We start from the raw sequence: 22,003 nt of genomic DNA, 5'->3' as shown, positions 1-22,003 counted from the left end.
TTTTTCCGTCTGTCGTCTTTTCCCTCTTTTTATTTTCGTTTTTTTTTCACTTATTTTTTTCACTGGCATCGCGCTAGTTAATTCACTTTGTTTTTCTTATTATTCTTCAGTGTAGATGACGCTGCTTTAAGCAGTTCTGGTGACTCATAATTAATATCACAGAATTAGAGTTAGAGTTAGAGGGAGAGAGAGAGTTAAGAGGGAGAGAGAGAGGGAAATAGAGAGACAGATAGACAGACAGACAGAAAGGGAGGCAGACAGGCAGTGGCAGTGACGGGGTGAGAGTGAGAGAGAAAGAGAGAGAACACTCAAAAAAGAGAAAAGAAACGAAAAAACGAGTTAGTTGGCAGTGGAAGCAGCGACAGTTCTCGTCCGGCCCCTCCGCCCAGCCGCTCGCCCGCTCGCTCGCTCGCCCGCCGACCAATACACAGCGCTGTTTACGCTCAACCTCTGCTCCACGGGGTCTCGGCAGCGGCTATCTCGTCTCCGCTACGGTACACACCTGTCGTTCTTCCTGTTGCTTTCTTTAAACCGTTCGCGCTCAGTGCCGTTTTGAGTGAGAGTGAACGCCGAGGAAGTGCAAAAAAGCCACGGGTGGGTTTTGGGGGGGAGGGGGGTCGGTATGTGTTTGTCCGTGTGTGTGCGATTGCGTGCTGTGCGTGGGCGTGGACCGTGTAGGTGTTAGTGAGGGGTATTAGTACTGAAGAAGCGGGATTTGAATATTTTATTGCCTCTCTGTGAAGTCTGAGGATTGTGTGCAGGCGTGCATTCTGCGGCTTTGGGTGATGTTGATATTTGCAAGTGTCAGGCGCCGATAGGTTAGCTTTTGGCATTTCCTGTTTTCGGTGTTCGACACTGGAATTATGTCTGCACTTGAAATTCATGGTGCTGATATAGGATTCAGTGCTTTGTGTCACCTGTCATCTCTCTCTCTCTCTCTCTCTCTCTCTCTCTCTCTCTCTCTCTCTCTCTCTCTCTCTCTCTCTCTCTCTCTCTCTCTCTCTCTCTCTCTCTCTCTCTCTCTCTCTCCCTCTCCCTCCCTCCCTCTCTCTCCCTCTCTCCCTCTTTCTCCCTCCATCTCTATCTCTCTGTCTCTACCTCTCTCTCCGTCTCTCCCTCCCTCTCTCCATCTCTCTCTCTCTCTCTCCCTCTCTCTCTCTCCCCTCTCTCTCTCTCTCTCTCTCTCTCTCTCTCTCTCTCTCCCTCTCTCTCTTTCTCTCTCTCTCTCTCTCTTCTCTCTCCTCTCCTCTCTCTCTCTTCTCTCTCCTCTCTCTTCTCTCTCCCTCTCCCTCTCCCTCCCCCTCTTTGTGTATATATAATATATACATATATATAGATATATATATATTATATATATATGTATATATATATATATATATATATACACATATACATATATATATATATATATACATATATATATACATATATACGGTATATATATATATTGATGTGTATATATATATTTATATATATATATACATATAATATATATATATATATATAATATATATACATATATATATATATTATATATATATATATATATATATATATATATATATATATATATATATATATATACATATATATACACACACATGTATATATAATGTCCCTCGCTCCCTCCTTCTTTATCCCTCTGTTTCCCTCCTTCCTTATCCCTTCTCCACCTCCCATCTCCCTCCGCCCTCCTCCTTCCTTCCTCTTTCCTCTTCCCCTCTCCCCCTCACCCTCCACCCTTCCCCCCCTGCCGAGTTCACCGAGAAAGGTCAAGCGAGTGGGAGTTGAGGTCACAATGTCAGAGTGGCTGGGATGCAAGGGCTTAAGGGTTTAATAAGGAGTGACAACCCGGCGCGGTGGATGTGTTGAGGTCAGGGAGTCGGTTACATACTGAGTGCCGAGAGGTTGCGGAGATTCTTATCAGAGGTTTTCGATGAGGCTCCATTTTCCCGCCGTTATGTTAGGGTATTTATGAGTTTGTATGTTTGTGTGTGTCTCTGTGGTTAAAGGATTTGGGGTCTTTGGTTGTATAGTCTGGTATTTATGAGTTTGTGTGTGTGTGTGTGTGTGTGTGTGTGTGTGTGTGTGTGTATGTGTATAGTAAAGGATTTGGGGTCTTTAGTTATATTCTGGTATCTATGAATTTGTGTATGTGTGCCGCTGTGTGTCTTTCGTTATATTTGGACATTTATGAGTTTGTGTTGTGTGTTTGTATGTGTCTATGTCTGTGTGGTAAAAGGATCTGAGGTCTTTGGCTATTCAAGGTCTGCATTCGGTAGACAAAGGAGAGGTGATTTTGCGCAATAAGGGGAATGTATCGTTGTTGTCATATCCAATGCGTTTACAGTTAATTCTTTTTTTCGGAAATTTTCGAGATATCTGATCGCTTGGGTGAAAAAAGTGTTGCCGAAAATCCGGTTTAAAGCTTATCCTTCCATTAGAAAATATTGCGTAACGGGGTGCACTATCTCATGAATTTGTCGTGACAGTGAATCAACAGTGCCACGCACCAAGCAAAAGATGGACGAAGATAGATCACAGTTGGAGGTGTCATTGAGGACACCAGATGGCAGGCGCATTCCAGGACAAGTCTTTCCCTCGGCCAAGTCAGCGCACATGTCTCGAACTCACGCCCTTGCTTGCTACGGGCGCTCTTCCCTGCTTGCCCTTGCCCTTGCGTGTCGTGGGCAGTTGGTAGACCCGAGTGCCAGACTTTGTACCGGGTATGGTCACCAGGTGCCAGTTGTACCTCGCACGGATGGTCCGGCCGTCATTAGCCTCCATGTTTGGCGGATGACTCACACCTTTTCTCTCTCTCTCTCTCTCTCTTTCTCTCTCTCTTCTTTCTCTCTTCTTTCTCTCCTCTCTCTCTCTCCTCTCCTCTCTCTTCCCCCCTTCTCTCTCTCCCCCCCCCCTCTCTCTCTCTCTCTCTCTCTCTCTCTCTCTCTCTCTCTCTCTCTCTCTCTCTCTCTCTCTCTCTCTCTCTCTCTCTCTCTCTCTCTCTCTCTCTCTCTCTTCAAAGTCTCTCTTTCTCTCTTCCCGTAAGCAAGAGTCCGGGGCGATGACTCGACTTCTTGCTGAACCTGTACGCTGTCCGTGATTTTCTCTTTCGTGTCGACGCGACCGGGCGGGAGGAACGCCTTTCCGTCTCGCCAGGTGGAGTTTCCTTTTTTAAGATTATCTTTCTCATCTCGCCCGCGCGGATGCTGTGTAGCCTCGACCTCGAGATTCGGGCAGAAGACCTTGAATGGCGTCGTGGGGAGGGGGTGGGGGTGGGGGGTATGGCCAAGATAGGGGTGGGTGGGTGGATTTAGAAGGGGAAGGAAGGGTCAGCGGTAGAGGTCAGATGCCACGGTGGAATGCAGTTAACGGGTCGTCGGTCGTTCCGTCGTGGTGTAGTTTGAAGAGTGTTTTGAAGACCGAGAAAATGTGAAGCGATATGGCAGTGGGTCAGACAGCTTCGGGCGAAGTGCATCTGCATTCAAAACACTCTCTGTAAAGGGCGTCGCTCTTCTTGTAAATGTTTGCGTGGGACGGCTCAAGTCCCTTATGTAAGTGTTGTATTAGTTAGCAGTTGCCGTGAATTGCCAATATCGTGAAATGTTCGGAGAAAAAATGAGATCTATCGAAATGTTTAAATCGCAAGCACTACGCAGTTTGAATACGACCAGTTGGTCACGACCGGATCTTGCAAAGTCACCCCTCGAAAATAAAAGAAGGTGGGAATTAGGATCACTACTGTGCCCTGACTGGCATTCAAATCTCCGAGGTGCAAACATGACGAACACAGCCGCTTGCGCGAAAGTGGAATCTCTCTTATTAAGGACTCGAGTTGAATGCAACGCAATTGCAATACCAGAATGGACGCGGGGATTCTTTTCACACGATGTTTGCCGCAGTGACGCCGTGGGATTGAGTGTGAAAGTTCCTCGTCACGAATGTCAATACGAAAGCTCCCGATTTTTTCCCGAATTCTTCCCTTATGAAGTGTGTTAATAGGATGAAGTTTGTGAACGGAGAGAAACTGGCAGTCGAGGAAGACACAGGAAGACATCTGGAGGTTTACACTGTGGCGGGAATTCAAAATGGGCTCTGTTTGTGTGGATTGTTTTTGTTGTTGGATGCTGTTTGCGTAATTAACGTCAGAGGCAATAATTACGGCAGTGTCAGACTTTGCTTTTTGTTTTATCATCAATGTTATTATTGTGGTGAGTTATTATCAGTATTTTGGGGGGTTTATGTTGTTGATAGTAGTGTTACCGTTGTTCGGACTATTTTTATCATCATTATTATTTTTGTTGTAGTTGTTATTGTTATTATTATTGCTATTAATTTGATTATCTTGGTCATTAATATTATTCACACACACGCACACACATACACATGCACTCATATATACTCATATATATATGTGTGTGTGTGTTTGTGTATGTATGTGTGTTTATTTACATATATATATATATATATATATATATTAGACATATACATATATACATGTATACATATACACATATAAGCTTATACACACATCTCGCCCTTTTCCCATTCCATGGCTCGGAAGCAAACGTGTTTCATATAACAAGGCCTGTGAGAGAGGGAGGGGGGAGGGGGGAGGGGACATGTAGCAAATCACATTACTTGCGGGTGATTGCACCTCCTTGCCCCCCCCCCCCCCTTCAGCTCACCCATGCTTCCCTTGCACGTTCCCTAACACAGCCCCCTCCCCCTCATCACCACCCTGTCCCTCTTGCCTCCCCCCACCCTTGTGAACACCTTGCCCCATGCCTATCTTCAGAACCCCCACCCCCCCTGTCTTCTCTCTCTCTCTCTCTCCCCCCCCCCTCTCTTCTCTCTCTCTCTCTCTCTCTCTCTCTCTCTCTCTCTCTCTCTCTCTCTCTCTCTCTCTCTCTCTCTCTCTCTCTCTCTCTCTCTCTCTCTCTCTCTCTCTCGCTCTCTCGCTCTCTCGCTCTCTCTCTCCCTCCCTCCCTCCCTCCCTCCCTCCCTCTCCCTCTCTTTCTCTCCCTCTCTCCTTCTTTCCCTTTCTCTCTCTCCCTCTCTCTCCCCTTCTCCCCCTCTCCTTCCCACTTTCCCTCCCCCCATCCCCCCCTCCTTCGCCCTCCTCCGACGCCACGGCAACGCGTCATGTCGTTAAGACCTTCCGCCTGATTAGACGCCTTCTTTGCCGACGGAAAATTGAGGAAATGTTACTCCTTGGCGGCCGACAATGCGCGGGTTGGGGAGAAGAGGAAGAGGGGAGAGAGAGAGAGAGAGAGAGAGAGAGAGAGAGAGAGAGAGAGAGAGAGAGAGAGAGAGAGAGAGAGAGAGGGAGGGAGGGAAGGGAGGAAAGCGTGAGGCGAGGAGAGGGAGAAAGGGAAAAGGAAAAGGGAGAGGAAGGAGAAGAGGGAGAGGGAGTAGGAGGATCAAGCAAAAAAAAAGTGGGGGGGGGGGGGGGATAGGGATAGACGAATAGATAGTTGAATAGATAGAGAGTCAGAAACAGCTCAAAGAACAAAGTCAAATATGCAGCCGTCCTCCTCAACCGCGCTGCGTCTGAAATCGAGTCCCAGGAGCGTCTGCCAAATCAGACAGGACTTGCTGTCAGACGATATCACAAGGGGGGGCACGGGGGACAGGGAGGAGGAGGGGGTGGGGGGAGGGGAAGGTCACCGGCGATATCATGTGGTCGTTGACCGTCACCTGCGGTTATACCCCTTCTCTTTCGCTGAGTTTGCCATCTGTCTCTCGTTTGACCGCATGTGTTTTTTTTTGTGTGTGATTCATCTTTATATAAGTGTTGACAGGAGGCCGGCGTGGGGGTCCTGCTATTGGGGGGGGGGGGCGTACTGTCTAGTTGAGGATAGAGTAAGGGGGGGGTGTACTATCAGGTAGGGGGAGAGGGAGGGTTAGGTGGTAGAGTGACCTTACCATGTTTGTAGGATCGTAAACGTGTTCATTATATCTTAGATTATGAGGAATTTATACGTCCAAGGTTGGCGGCGCTCGTGTCACCGGCGGGACGAAGGAGAGGGACAGAGGTTGAGGTGCTTTTTCTCTTCTCTTTTTTTGGGGGCAGGGGGGGGGGACAAGAGCGAAAAAGGTAACGCGTAAATGACAATAAAATGCGAACTGAGAGAACAGGGAATAGAGGAAAGAAAGGAACACTGTGCATTACGAATAAAATAAATAATGATGAATAATCAGATAAACAAAATTTATTATAAGGAAACATCTTCGCATCCCACCTGTACATGCCCCAAAATCCCTCACACTCCAAAATGACCCTTTCTGACCTGCCTCCAAGAGCGTCCCCTTGACCCTCGTTGCTTCTCCTTTCCTCCTCAGACTGGCAGCGGGGATGGGTCGGAGTGCGAGCCGTGTCACATTCAGCTGGATGAGCGACTGGTCAAGACTTACCCCATCTGGTTCCTGCCTGACCTGCAGCGCTCGGGGGCCGTGCATCTCCTGCAGGGCAAGGACGAGGGGGTACGTCGAGGATGTTCATGACAGCTATGCATAGGATGTGTTCTTGATATTTTTGGAATCATTATTATTGCAATAAAGGTGTTACAGTTATATTATTATAATGATATTATTGATATTAATCACCACCTTATCAGCGATTCTGTCCTCAGTGACAGCACCACTATCACTCGCCATTAAGCCTCTCCCCTGGTCCCGCACAGAACTTCATCGTCCGGCAGAGCAGCAAGCCCGACACCCTGGCCCTGAGCGTGCGCCTCCCGCAGGACAAAGGGCCCTACATCCAGCACTACCTCATCGAGATCCACAACCAGGCCACGTACTCGCTCGAGGCTTCCGAGAACCGCTTCGACACCCCGCCGGCCCTCATCGCCTACTACTCGCAGTGCTGGTGAGGGAGGGAGGGAGGGAGGGAGGGAGGGAGGGAAGGAGGGAGGGAGGGAGGGGAGAAGGTGTGAAGGTGTGAGGAAGAGATTGGGGAGAGGGAGGTGTGTGTGTGTGTGTTTGTGTGTGTGTGTGTGTGTTTGCGTGTGTGTGTGTGTGTGTGTGTGTGTGTGTGTGTGTGTGTGTGTTATGTATGCTTGTATGTATTTATGTATGTATGTATGTATGCGCGCTCGCATAATTATTCCATCAATCGTATTGTTGATCTCAATGCAATTTAAAACACCTATACAGAGATTTTCCAAGTTACTATAATGACAACAGGGATAGCAGTTCGCAGACATGTCTCATCCTGTCTCATCATCATTTCTTAACCCCGCCCCTCCCATTCCTTTCCTTCGTTGACATGACCTTTTCGTTGCAGTGACGAGTTGCCAGTTCAGCTGAAGTTGCCACGCGCCGTGCAGGAGGCCAGGACACGGCACGAGCTGGCATCCCTGGCACTCTTGGGGCAAGGTCGGTATTTTGGGGCTTACTTTCGGGGGTCAGAAGATGGGGTCACGGGGGGAGGTTTTTGTGTGGGAGATCATGTTTATTTCTATTGAACTTATTCTTTGTTATCATTCTTGTTATTATTATTTTCGTTTTTATTATCATTGCTGATAGTAAAATTAGTATGTGGTAATATTGTATTCTCGTTATTGTTGTCGATATTATCACTATTATTATCGTTAGTATTATCTTTATCTTTCTCGTTAGCATCATTATTCAAATCAGTATCAAAGTGTCTCTTATCAAAACCGTCCATCTCCTCCTCCGCGCAGAGTTCTGGGACACGCCCATGGCCAGCCCGACCGCCAACACGCCGACCGCCGATGCCCCTCGCAGTGTGGCTCCCACACCCTCGCCGCGCCCGCATGACCTCTCCTTCAGCAGCTTCGGCAAGGGCGGCGTCACGCGGGGCATCTCCTCCTCCAGCCTGCTGTCGCCCAACACGCAGGGACTGTGCGGCGCCTCGCTGGCGGGCTCCCTGGCCGGCTCCATCGGCGGCTCCACGTCCTCCCTCACGCCCATCCGGCCGGCGCCCCCCGTGCCCTCCCCCGGGGACCGCTCCTCCCTCAACCTCAACCTGGCGCCGCTCGAGGAGATCCTCAAGGAGCAGCCGAGCCTGTCCTCGTTCCGCTCGCAGCCGGCCACTCCGGTGACGCCGCTCAAGCCGGGCACGCCGGGCGCCAAGCCGCTCCCGCCGCCGCGCTCCAGCCCGCCCGGCACGCATCGCCAGGGCCACGCCAGCCCCCCGGCCTCCTACAGGCCCTCCGCCAAGCCCACGCCCCCCACCAGGCTCAGCCCACCCATGATGGGCGACGCGGGCACGCCCTCCAGTGAGAACGAGGACCTGACGCCCCGCTCGGCCCAGGCTCCGGTGCCGCCGCCCCGCTGGGCGCGGCCGAGCATAACCTCGACCTCATCCTCCAACATCACCGTCACCACCACGCTCACCCTCAACGTGAACCAGGTGAAGGCGCTGCCGCTCCAGATCGGGGAGGAGGGCCAGCAGGGCATGCAGCACGTGGCCAGCCTGGAGATCTCGCCCACGGGCAGCAACAACTTCTACGTCACCACGTCGCCCGGCGGCACCCACGGCACCACCCACGGCGGCACCCAGAGCGGCACCCTCAACGGCCACCGCGACGCGCTGCACCTGCAGATCCGCCAGCAGATCACGTCGCCCCAGAGCACGCCGTGCACGCCCTGTGCCCCAAGCACGCCCCTGGGCGAGGAGGCCCCGGGCATGCCGCGCGTGCGCCTCCGCAGCGGAAGGCGCGACCGCCGCCGCCTCTCCAACCACTACCACGAGGCCAACATCGTGGAGAACAACGGGCCGTACTGCCGCTCGTCCCTCGCCGACAAGATCAGCGACTACGAGGACCTGTGGTCGAGTCCGCCGCGCGAGCTGCCTCCGACTCCGACGTCGGCGCAGCCCAAGATGTCGACCTTCAAGCCGCGGAACGAAATATCCAAGTCTATGGGAGACTTGAGTGAAATATCCAAGAACACGAAACCTGTGGCGTTTTCGTACGAGCCCGAGAATAAGAAGGAAGAGGAGAGCTTCTACGACAACGGCAAGCTGAATGGCACCAGCACAGATTCGGTGAATTCCTACCGCAAAAACCCAAGCCCCTTCTACATGGAGCCAGCCGACGCCCTTCGGGAGCAGCAGCCGCAGGCGAGAATCAACAAGGCGTCCAACAAATGCACCAGGAAAATCACCAACAGGTACTCGGACTCCAACATTCAGTGGAAGTCCCGCAAGAGCCGCAATTCGTTGAGCAAAATCGACTCGAATGAGGACCTGCCTCTGTCTTCGAGCATCGAAAACCTAGAGAATGGGAGGAACCTGGAGGCAGTCAACAAGAATGTGGAGGTTGAGAAGAACCGGAACCTGGAGGTGGAGAAGAACGAGGTGAACGCAGGCCACCTGATCAACGGCCAGTCCCGGAACGACGTCCGCCGCCACTCCCGGGCAGGCGGCCGCGGCAAGCCCATCGCGCCGCCAAGAATCGGCAGGGACGCCATGACCCCCAACGGCGGCGAGCGCACTCCGGAGGCGCCCTGGCGGGTGGACTCCTCGTGGGAGTACCTTGGAGTGGGCTCCGATGACGAGGAGGCCCCCGGCGGCGAGGGGCGCTTCCCGGTGGGCGACACGGGAGGGGAGTCGGACAGCGTCATCATCCCGGGTGAACGCACGGTACAGGATCTGATCTCGGAGAAGCTCCCCGATCTGACATTGATGGATGACCAGAGTCTGGCGCCGAGCTACACCACCCGCGTCAGTGAATACGACAACGTCGGAAGTCACGCCAGCACGAAGAGTGAAGATCGTCACCAGCAGCAGAAGCCCCTTTCTCAGCAGCCGCAGCCGCAGCAGCCGCAGCAGCACAGGCCTCTTCGCAGCATTCCCCCGGAGGAGCGCCTGCAGCCTCCTCTCCCGACGCACTACTTCGCCTCGACCGTGAGCGACTCGGGAACGGAGTTCTCCGAGCCTTGGGACTCGCGGAAGTGGGAGTCGATCATGCACTCCGAAGACGACTCCTCGGTGGACCAGTTCCCGCGCAGTCCAACCTGCACGCCTGCGCTGCAACCTCCAGAGGACTCTGACATCGGCGGCGGGGGGATCACGGACACGGAATCCATCGTGCACATCGCCGGAGAGCCAGCCGTGATCAGCGACGACGACACGACCTCTGTGTCAGGGGTGCCGACGCTGTCCCTCGCCCACGCCCACAACTTGGACACTCATCTCCGGTCAAGAATAAGTGAGTCAAACTCGTCAAGAGGATGCATGAGCTCCCCTCGCGCCGGGTTGGGCAGGAACTTACGTAGAACAGTCGGAAGATGGTTCAATAACTTCCTGTAATGCATTTAGCAACATGGATTGCTTCGAGTCTGTCTCCCTTTTTGAAGTAGCATTAGATAAATCTTTGTACACTGGCTAGGCTTGCTGTAAATGTCCCTTCATCTGTGATAACCTGTTTTTAGCGTGTTGCGAAATGATCTCCTTTCAGTAGCCAATTGATTCCCATTACTAGTAGAAGAAGAGGCAGTTACACGATTCAGCACATTTTGAGAATACTTGATCTCGAGTTGGTGAGGGTAGCACTGCATTTGCATATGAGTATAATTTATCGCGTTAAGATTATACATCTTATTTATATATCTGCCTGACACCATTATTTTTAGTTTTCTCAGTTAATCTCATTAATATATTAGTTCTAGTACTTCAAGCTTTAACTTTCCACACTTCATTCCCGAATTGCATGTGTTCCTATCAAGTTTTTGTCTTTTGAAATCTTGTCTTTCTCCACATTGCATGTTGATATTGTATATGTGCATGTTAGTACTCTTTATGTAAACAACTGTGCACTGATAATAGTGATGTTTGTAGACTGCATGAGGGTCAAAATTTCAACATTTTTAATACATGTTTTGTGTTTACAATTTACACAACAGTTAAAAATTCTAATGCTTTGTATTAATTCACTTGGTATCTAGATATGCACACCACATTAGAATAAATTTATTTTAATAAAAAACACATTTTTCCTTACCAACTTTTACCCCTTTAACACACCTACCTAAGAAAATGATAGATTGATGATGCATGCTCATATTTTTTTACTTAAGTTATTTTGACTAAATGCATATTCATGATAATTTTCTATATCATCTTAACTGGATTTGATAAAGATAGATGATTTCTCCAGTAAGATATATATATATATATGTAAATATTCAGATTGTATTTACGAAAGTTAAATTTTGGAAATGCAGTAACTGCAAAATGAATAGAACTAGGTGTATTTATTAAGAAATATCGTGTTAAATTTTGCACTATTTTGAACTAAGAAAAAAAGTGGATTTTGTCATGTACACTTCTACAGCAGCACGACCCACGAACAGCACCCCATAACAAACTTTCCTTCTCGCTTTAGAATCTCGTAGTCTTTATTATTTGTCATCCTCTTTCCAATACTCAGCTCTTTTTTGTAGTAGTTTACGTCTGTGTATTCCTTTATTAGTGTGGTGTGTGAAAGTCCATTCCCTGCGGAGCTAGTAGAGCAGATCTGAAAAAAGAAAAAGATGCCTTCAATCATTAAAATGGCTTGATTTACTGATTTACATTCTTTTATAGAAAAGATCTGACTTGGCCATTTTCTCAGATAAATAATGGCATATCACAACAGCCAGATTGACAAAACTTTCGAAGATGGGATTTTAGGAAAAAAACACATCCATTTGGGAAAGATTACTGGCATCCGGAAAGAATTAAGTAAACCTCAAACCCCCCCTCCCCCCCCATTATTTCCTTCCCGCCATTCACAAAACTAACTCGCACAACCACTCCCGTTTCAGTGTCGCCCCAGCTGCTCGCCCTGAGACACCGCCAGGACGCGGAGAACGGGGTCGCCATCAAGGACTACGCCATCGGCCTCGGGAGTGACACCTCGACCACCTTCAGCAGAGCGGTCAGCAACTTCATCACGTGCACCCTGGAGAGCCCCGAACGCGACCCCACGGTGGTCACGCGCAATGTCCGCCAGTTTATGTCCGGCATGAAGAATTACCTCGTCACCAGCGGCGAGAAGGAGTTCGAAGCCATTGTGAAGAAGGAGCGAAGCAACGTGAGTGTCTCGGGAGGGAGGGAGGGAGGGTATTGGCGCCTTGCTTTTGTTCATGGAGATCTTTGTTGTTGGAGATGTGTGAATGATTTCCTTGCATTTATTAGATTATTAGTATAGCTTTCTTTGATGCGTAAGATGTGTGTGTATGGTTTCCTGTATTGATTCAATCACACTGGCATTTGATAATGATGATGTTGTGAAATGGCGAACAAAGGACTTTTCCCTGAAACTGAAGTGATAATCTTTCATTTGTATTCAACAGCTGAAAGCCACAGAATTCCTAAATCTAGATGCCATATTGGAAGATGTTCTAGTAAGGCTAGTCTTACGACCTCTGTGGGATCACATCAACAAGCTGTTCGTGGAGACGTACTCAGCAAATGGCTCGATTCAGCTTCTGGCAACGAATATGAAATATGCAAGGTCACAGCATTACGTTCGCCTCGGGATAAGGGTAAGCGGATTTGGTGTCGACCTTCATTCAGATGACCCAGGCATGAAATTCTTTAAATTCCACTGCTCAGGAAATATAGTCGTCTTTTCTCCGTGGAAACGTATTGTTTAATAGCGTTTTTTTCCCTCTCCCAGCCTGAATTATCACCTCCTTGTGGAAGAGCCCTCGAAACTATCCGCGGTTTGTTGACGAGAATGCAGAGAGTGTATGCCCCGAGGGAGAAGCTGGAATACCTGCTGGCCACAATCTCACATATATACCAAGCTGTAAGTAACATCTGATATCCCTTCAAAATGGAACAAATTATTGGATTGCAAGGAGCGATAGAAACGTTTCTCATATCGTTAAACTAGACTTGACACTATTGTACCTCGATGAATTTAGTGAACTATTTAAACTGGTTGGTTTTCTTGAATATCTCGACCCAGCTGCTGAGACCACAGCGCCCAGACCCTCAGTTCCGATCCAGTAATGCTTCTGAACCTTCCAGATGTACGAGAACCGAGACGCCCGTGTCTCCGGCGACGCCGACGACCTCGTCCCCATGATCAAGTGGGTCCTGAGTCAGTCCGGCCTCGTCTCCGCAGAAGTCGAGGCCGAGTACATGACCCTCCTGCTGCCGAACGCGTCCTCGGGGGAAGCCTCGTACTACCTTCAGGCATTCCACTCGGCCATCCATGCCCTCAAGAACTTCACGCCCTCGCCGGAGTCATCACCTGGAAACAGTCTCGATTCTGTTAAACAGGTAGATTATGCTCATCAGGTATTGCGATTTTCTTTATTTTATTTTTTATTTTTGCATTTTGTCTCTTGCTATTTATTTAGACTTTCTTATTATTCATTTGATGTATATGTTTTTTTAGATTTTTAATTGATATTTTATTGATATTTATTTTTCTTTCTATTAATATTTTCGTATTTTATTCAGCGCATTATTTTATTATTATTTTGCATGAGGCTGCTTTTCTTTGCTTTTTTTTTCTTTTTTACTTGCTACAATCTGCAAAAGACTAAACAAATTGGCCGGCGTTCTGCCCAGCACTAAGCCTCCCCCCTCCTGCAGGATTTGTCCGTGGTGTCAGACGAAGGCGTGATGAAGATCGTGATCCCCGACGAGAAGAACGGCAGCATCGTGACCCGCACGCTGCCCATCCGGCCCGGCACGACCACGCGCGAGGTGTGCAAGATGATGGCCCACAAGCTGCGAGTCACGAACCCTCAGGATTACGGCCTGTACAAGCTGGTCGATGGCTTAGGTGGGTTCGGGGGTTGATTGTGAACTGGTGAAAAGTAATGGGAGTTTGTAGTGGACATTGGAAGTTTAGTTTAGTATATTGGAGTCTCCCTCTATAAGGACTCCGTTTACGAGAGATTACATCATTAATCTGATCAAATGGATATGTTGACGCTGTAGTATTAATTCCCACAATAATTAGTGTATATATTATTTTTTAAATAGCAATTCATAATAGGGATCTCCATAACATTCGGCATGAATTTGACAACAATGTCCCCTATTGCAGAGAGCTTGCTGGCTGACAACGAGTGTCCTCACAAGGTGAAGTCGGACCTCACCACGCATGGCTTCCACTGTACCTTCGCCTTCAAGCGCATTGACGCCAAGATCGCGTGGCCCTTCCTCTCGTGATGGACCACTGGACGCGATCTCGGGGAAGGAACCAAGAAGGGAGATGCAGTCATATCAAAAGGGAAGAGTTAAAGATGCTGCCATTGCTCGTGATTTTTCGCTAGCATTTTTGTATCGGCAACGGTAAAGGAATTAGGGCAAACTAGACCGAGCATATATTCAGAGGTCACTCATTCTCGTTATTGAAGGTATTTATATTGTATATTTGATTAATTATGTTATGTACTTATGAAGTAATACTGTACTCAAGCCATTAACACATACGTAACAGAAGAAGGGCATTCAACAGGGACAATATGCTTGTAACATATAAAATGCTGTAAATTACATAACAGCTTTGGATACTGGATATGTGAGCTTTTGTGAGCAATAGAAAATTAATGATACACATCATATACATATTACGTCTATGAGGTTTATTGTTATGTCGTAAATTGTCATTTTGTATTTTCCTGTACCATTTTTTCTCCATGGCTAATATTGCATCACTTTCTCGAGACACAAGTATGTGTAAATATAGCATGTTAGAGCTGTCTGCAGGTTAGTTATGTGCAGTAGGTCCATGGCAGTTTTGTTTTTTGTTTTTTATATTTAAGATGGCTCTCTTTGTCTCACTTTTGTTAAGTGGCCTCTGAAATTAGAGAAAGTATAACGAAATCATACATGAATTCCGTTGCAAGAGAAGAAAAAGAAGAGTATATATATTAACATTATTGAAAAGTTATGCAACTCATTAGATTGGGTGCATTACGTAGAAACTGTGTATAACATGGATCAGAAAGTCCGGTTTTGATTGGATCTAAAAGTACAGAACCAGCAAATATACGATAATCAAAAGAAAGACTAGAACAGAAAAGGTTTCGAAACAAGTCCTTTAGAAGGTGAAATGCGACCGACGTCCCGGTGGAAGCCACGTTAGCAGCGGGTGAAGGACCGAGAGAAAGAAAGAGGAGAGAGGAAAGAGGAGAGAGAGAGGTGGGAGGAGGAGACCAGGTCCTTGTGAACCTTGGGTGTAAATCTCTGATGTGTAAAAAAAAAACTATGGAAGAGTAATAGTGATGTGCATTTATTGATATTGTATTTGTATAATGACATTTTTTCTTGATACTTCTTTGAATGTAAATATGTTAATATATGTCACATATGTGTTTTTTCTTGGAATCTCATCACTTTTTTTTCTCTCTTTTTAGTTGTTAAAGCCAAAGTATAGTTCTCGATCTGGCAGAAACATTTATTAGGTGAATAAGGTGACTAAGCCATTTTCTCTCCACTATTCAGATATCATTTTTTGCCGTGTTCATGGTCATTATTCCTTTCGCCAATATCATTATACTGTTTTAAATATAGATTTCCAGTATTGGTTAGAAAAAATAATCATCATGAAAGTCAGTATTGATATTTCAGTAATGTTTTTTTTCTTGTTTTTTTATGATAATATGGCTAGATAAGGGTCTTTGTATGTGAAAGGATAACTTAAAAATATAATTTGTGCACTGTGTGTTTTTGTCATCTTTTTCTTCTTCATCTTCATCCTACTTTTCATCTTGGTTTTCCCCTCTTCTTCTTCTGCATCTATTTCTTTTTTTTTTGTCTTCTAGACATAAGAATATTCCAGTTGATTTAAAAAAAGGAAGTTCACAAAAAAAAGATTCTGCAGCTCTGAGTTCGAAACCAAGCAATTGGAGCGTTTCCACAGCCAGCCACAGGGGAGGTCGGATCTTAGTTGCTCCCTAGATCTTCAGTTGCTGTTTCACGTAACCCTTGATGATAGGCCTTAGTTTTGCTCAAGATGGTAGCTGTAGGTCCGTGTTGTGGTAATGATAAGAACTGGTAGGCTAGACAACAGCTTGTAATGGATATCTCAGTCGTACCGATTTGAATGTACATATTAGCAGATGGTGAGAGGGAAGCTTTCTTAACCATTATATTTATATACATTTCACATTAATTAATATGTTTTGGAGAGAAGCGGAAGAGCAAAATAAAATGGTGCAAGATCTTAATTTTTTTTAACAGAATTTAACACTTATTTGATAATGCTTCCCCCAAACTGATCAAGAAGATACTGTCTCTGAAGTAGGCGACACCGCGGGCGAACCCCCTAATGTACTCAAGCATACGTATTGCCACAAAATGACCTCGTATCATGTATACAGTGCCATTCACATTTCTTAACCTTTAGTGCTGGATTATTAGGCACACAGCATTTACCACCAGGGATTTTGGTCTTTTTTTCTATAAGCTGCAGAGGATGATTTTCTACTTTTATAATAAACTCTAACCATATCACACTCAGTGTAGTTTAGAGAGGGACACTGATATTATGTGTAAGATTCACCAGTCTTCTTGTAAATAGTCCAGTTCCTTTGCAAATAATGCTGAATGGCTGTGTTACAGTTGGTGTAAGGGGAACCCGTATTATTGGTTTGGAATCTTCTATTGTAACTTACGTATCTGATGATTGGTCGTCATATTTTTGTATCATTATTTAGCGTCTTTGAATGGCAGAATTACCAACTCAGTGTTTCAGATTTGATAATCAAAGTCTCCTAAACAGGTCAAAACAAAAGGAATCAAAAATACGGGTAACCATGTTTGTGTACAATGTCTAGTCATTGCTTGGTAACTGTAGTTGCATTAAAGCTTTTTATATACTAATATCAAACATTATTAAACCTATTTCCAGATCTTGTGAATGAAGATGTGCCGGTATATTGGAATTCATGATGTGATTAAAATGTTCTAAAGTGTCTATAGTTAATAAAAATGCTCACTGATGAAAAAGGTTTTATTACCGTACTTCGTCCCTTCATAAAAAGTCGAGAATGCAAAAAAAGGTGACAGTTAGAAGCTTACTTAAATAACAGCCAACATATATTATAGCAACCTAGTATTTTCAGGATCCTAAGTAAAAAGGATTCAGTTTACTATCATAATCTATATTTGATCACAGATTCAGTGCTAAGTAGATTGTCATTTCCTTTAATCATAGTCCTCTCGTTTAAATATAGCCTTCAATAGAAGTGTATTTAGACAAAATATACTTTGTGTGACAGTTGTTCATATGAAAATAAGCGATAACAATTCATCATTGATTTAAGTGAAATGCCATCGTAAGGAATGGGAATGGGAAATGAATGGATAGAAAACATATTCTAAACCCCAACTGCAACAATGCAGGTATATTACAGGAATTCTTTCGGAAATAATAGCACATTTAATAGGCAACAGTCAATGAAATTGTATTGTTTCATAATATAGTAAAAATATAATAAACTGCTTCTAAAAAATACAATTCTTCATGCTTGAGGGTACGTTAATGTGTACAACAAACAGATAATCAAAATTGTTAAGTAAGCTGAGAACTGTTCAGCGCAAGTGAGCTGGCAACAAGACATTTTCCTAACGTGATATCAATCCAAAGGGAAACTCCAGCTCAGGTCTGACTGGTATGTGAACAAGAAAAAATCAGGGATAGAAATGGAACCCAGAACGATCACTGAAAGGCTCATCGAAAGTAAAACCACGTTTATGAGCATGAAGTGACCAAAGTAAGCACAAGGACACGCGAGGTCTCCTAGTACGACTGGTATTCCAACATCATTGACAGAAAGCGATAATTTACATTGTTTTATTCAGTACAAAACAAATAGAAAAAACTGAAAATATGACAATAAGAAAATACCATGATCAGAGCACAACAAACAATTATAATGTGCCGTTATAAGAATGTATGTACCAGATGATAATAACTGTGTTGATGATTGGTAAACTTAATAAACAATACATAGCTTGAGGTATAAAAAGAGGTTGCACTACACCGGAGAAAATAATACTTTAATCAGTGTTTATCTTCACCTGTTTAGATTTGCCTGTCTTTTACTGATTTCATATGACACATCACTTGAAGGGAAATTAATTTTCTATCTGTTTACGAAAGAATAGTATATATTAATACTATATTTGGTGTTAAAGTAATCAAAGAACTTCTCTATATTACTGAGTTCCAAAAACAACTCAAACATAAAATAGAGAATCCAACCTTGCATAACAACACCGAGTCATCCTCAATCCATGGCTGGAAGTGACATAAATCCATACGCCAATTAAATGTATCCTTAGGTAGGACCCCATTCGGACGTTTTATTCCCCTTGGATATTGTCGGCAGAGAACGTCTTTTATATTTATGTCCCAAAAAAGACACAGTCCTACCTGCTATACTTTATCAACACGTCCTTGCAACTATTAATGAGCATCTTGAAACTCTGAATAATGGCATTGAGTGCAACACTGATGGATCCTTACAGTATGGAAGCAGAGCAGGATGTGCTTATGTTGTATATAAAAACAATATTTTGCAGCACCAAGAGCGTAGGAGGGTTCGTGACCGGGCGAGCACTACGCATACTGAGTTGGCAGGAATACCCATAGCCACAGAATTTCTGTTAGCTCAAGGCTCAGGAGTAATATTCTGCGACTCATAGTGTGCTCTACAGGCTCTGAAAGGAAATGATATAAGAACATATGTCCATCGCGCCAATGAACGGGGCCATGTTATACATATTGTGTGAAAACGTTCGCATGTTGGAATATCTAAAATTGATCATGGTGATCGCCTAGAGAGGGCAGCATGTGATAAACAATGTGTGATCATGACTTTGGAGTAGCTCTTGTTAGGATCTCACAACTAATAAGAACAGGGAGGACTTGGTGGGGCTGATAACCTCTCAAAGACATGAAAGCTGTTGTATAGAACATTATAACTAATTTTCGGAGGATAAATTCATCTATAGCTCATATAAGACAAAAACAAGATAATGTGATGTTGTGACTGCAAGAATATGGCTTGCACACAGCACCTATTGGCAGATCAATGCAGAAAATAGTGTAGTAGAAACTAAATGCAGACTTTACAAATAATAATATAAACGACAACTTGTACATTATACCTCAGAGTGCCATACGATACAGCAATTCAGGTTACCTAGCGTAAGATATGCAGAAGTCTGTAATTATTTCATATAATCTATGCAATAAAAGATATACGCATACCATATCCGGAATTCGATAGGGAACATCCTATTATAACCATTTACCAAATGTAACAACGCCTACCCACACCCAAGCAGTAGGCCGGGATGGTAAATGAATAGATGATTTTTCCAGTGTCAAAAGAAATGATCATGTTAAAACATCAATTTGTAATGTAATCAGATAATGTCATGCCACTATCAGATGACGTCACGGCCCTGCATTAAAAGGTCAAAGCTCATCAATGCCTGTGCAGTTAGCCAGGGTGGTAAAAACACTAAACTAAATTAATCGTTTTACTTCATTCTGGTGGATGAAAACCTTGTCAGGTAATTGCAAACTCACCCAGTTTTCAAAAATGACAAATATACCATACAGCTTGAATCTTATTACTTAACTCTAAGGCCTGTGGACATGTGGTAATGCCATAGCTTATATAAGGGGACGACAGTGGCTTGCGCATCACATCCAGGACATCACATGGCTAGGAAAAAGCTCGTGATGATTTCAATAAACATATTATTGACTCGAAGGGTGCAAGATTCCGGTATGGATAATATTCCCGTTCCATTAGTTTAACGAGAATATGATTTATCTCCACAGCTTAGTCAAGCGAAGGTATTAGTAAGTTCGGAGTAAATAATCTTCTCCGATTCAGGCTTATGAAAAATGCTTGATAACTCATAGTTTTTTTTTTTAATATTGCAATGATTTAGAATAAAATTAACTCGATCTGTTTTTTTCTACTTATGACATCTAAATTCAACTTTCTTTTGGATCCTTGAAATTCAGATACTCGCCCGATCATAAATCCATCGGAAATCGCAACTGAATCGGGTATATAGCCAAAAATGTCAGGTCCATTAACTCAGGAACATTCTCGATACCCCTTACTTGTACCAAACGCTAATCTGCCGCAGCTCTTGATAATTTCCTCTGTGGCATCCGATTCGCGAAAGCTTACGCCTTGTGTCCTTCGGTAATGATGTCTTCCATTTGCTTTAGACTCTCCGCGAGATCATGTCCTTATACGGTCCTAAGTTTGGATTCTTAGGAGGTGCCATTTGACTTCGGCTCAGTAGACTTCGATTAGTTGTAGCGTTCTGTCCCCCTTCAGTGTGATGGGTCCTGGACTCAGAGGCGTCTCACTCCCCGGGTCTGGCGTCTCTATCAACTCCGCACAGCATCGTGATCAATCTGTGGAATGTTCTAGAATTAATGCCCTGTTCATGGATGATAAAGGAAGGAAAAGGTCGAAATATATAGAGGTAAATGTGATATTGTCTGGTTGATTAGTACATAAATTCTAACAATTCTATTTCTATCAGTAGTCAGTATAAGGGCATTCTATATAAAACATTTACAGTTTACCTCCATTTAGCACTTCATAATAAGCAATGTGACTGCGACTGCGGTCTATTCTTATTCACATTTACATTTGTAAATGCGGTTCTGCTTTTGCGTTATCAGTTTCACTGCAAGGAAATTAGCGATATCAATTTCCATACGAGCAGAGGCATCGAACATTTAATTTTCCTTATTCGCACTGTCATTCTCATCTGTCGTGCTGTTAGGCTCTGGCGTGCGTCCCGCAATAGAGTATCAAGAACAAGCATTAGCTATGAGTGTCTTTGTGTCTTTGACGTGTGTTGTTCATCGCCACTAATGGAATGACATCATCATCCTCCCGAGAATGGAGATCAACAACAATCAATCACAGAATTAAGACTTGCAAGCCGAATATTATAGAGATCAACCTGCGACTGCCCTTCCTCTTCATCAATTTCACTTTCTTTGGTGACAGCCTGGGCGGACTTCTCGATCATTTCATACTTGGAAGGGATCTGAAGGGTTGTCTGGCGTCAAGCACCAAGTCACGAGAAGCAGCAACCTCCAGTCTTGAGGCTCTCGAGGTGTACCTATTTCCCCGAACTTATACACACTGTTCTTTATTTTGGCTAATGCTCAATATGGTCCTCTCCACTTGGTGTAAACTTGTTACCTTCCATTTCGGTTGTTTACAATTAACGCTTTGATTCACACACAAATCCGTCACCTTCGCATTTTCCTTTGTTTTTCTCGATGATCTCGAAATTTTCTGTCTGGTAGATATAATCAATCCAGCTCTTTCTTCTGGATTATATATTGACGAACGACAAATTGGCCAGTGCAGCTTAGACTACATGGTATGGTGTATCGTCTATTGGATTGTGATAAGAACTATCATGCACTAATTGTAGCTGTCTTTAAGTGGCGATCCCAGTCTTTTGGTAACAGTTCATCAGATGATAAAAAATATCTGCTTTTCGGGGTAGTCTTCTGGCTGTATCACATCACAAGCATATTCAGACTATTGTAGAGTCTCGACTCTTGTAGTGATACTTCGTAGTATCTTGTAATGATGTGCCGAAAAATTGCAGATTCTGACAGCGAGTCTATTGCTTCGAACGCTAAGTAGGCATTCTAACAGCATCACCTCATCTGTCGACTGCCTCCTATGAATCAGTACACTGGTTCCCTCTTGAAACCAATCATCAATTATCGGAAGATCATCCCACTGTGGTCGCATAGTTTGGTGGAATCACAAAAGGTTCAGTTTTGAGGATTACTTCTTTCGTCTGCAGAATTCAGAGCCAATTTCAAGCTTTTTCCTCATCTAATTGGTTTTACAATGTCAACCACGTCAGATTGATTGTGATTACCGAATTATCTAGTGTGAAAATGTAAATGGCGATGGAAAATAATGACAGAGAAAAAGAAAATGAAGAGAATATGTTGAACTACCGAAATACCTTGGGAATATATAAGAAAATCCAATC

The 22,003-nt window shown here is 44.8% G+C and overlaps 1 protein-coding gene across 8 annotated transcripts in view; it reads left to right on the top strand.

Annotated features, from left to right (window-relative positions):
• The window catches only part of spri (Src homology 2 domain-containing protein sprint), a 396,611-nt gene extending 379,675 nt beyond the window's left edge, over nt 1-16,936 (top strand). For 7 of the 8 annotated variants that reach the window (XM_086540720.1, XM_086540717.1, XM_086540718.1 and 4 more), the window contains 10 exons: nt 6,346-6,486; nt 6,687-6,874; nt 7,292-7,383; nt 7,692-10,184; nt 11,782-12,050; nt 12,313-12,504; nt 12,639-12,770; nt 12,995-13,267; nt 13,568-13,760; nt 14,028-16,936. In XM_086540720.1, the coding sequence (XP_086396846.1) occupies nt 6,346-6,486; nt 6,687-6,874; nt 7,292-7,383; nt 7,692-10,184; nt 11,782-12,050; nt 12,313-12,504; nt 12,639-12,770; nt 12,995-13,267; nt 13,568-13,760; nt 14,028-14,152 (4,098 nt within the window). In that variant the 3' untranslated portion in view covers nt 14,153-16,936. The remainder of the gene's footprint in view (nt 1-6,345; nt 6,487-6,686; nt 6,875-7,291; nt 7,384-7,691; nt 10,185-11,781; nt 12,051-12,312; nt 12,505-12,638; nt 12,771-12,994; nt 13,268-13,567; nt 13,761-14,027) is intronic. The other variant, XM_043009698.2, reaches the window with a different exon arrangement.
• The last annotated feature ends 5,067 nt before the right edge of the window (nt 16,937-22,003 follow it).

This window comes from Penaeus japonicus, unplaced genomic scaffold (genome assembly GCF_977035675.1).
Source record: "Penaeus japonicus unplaced genomic scaffold, GWHDUDI00000001_assembly GWHDUDI00000010, whole genome shotgun sequence".
NCBI lineage: Eukaryota > Metazoa > Arthropoda > Malacostraca > Decapoda > Penaeidae > Penaeus > Penaeus japonicus.
The sequence above is the reverse complement of the archived record's forward strand: the minus strand, read 5'-3'. Positions and strand labels throughout refer to the sequence as shown.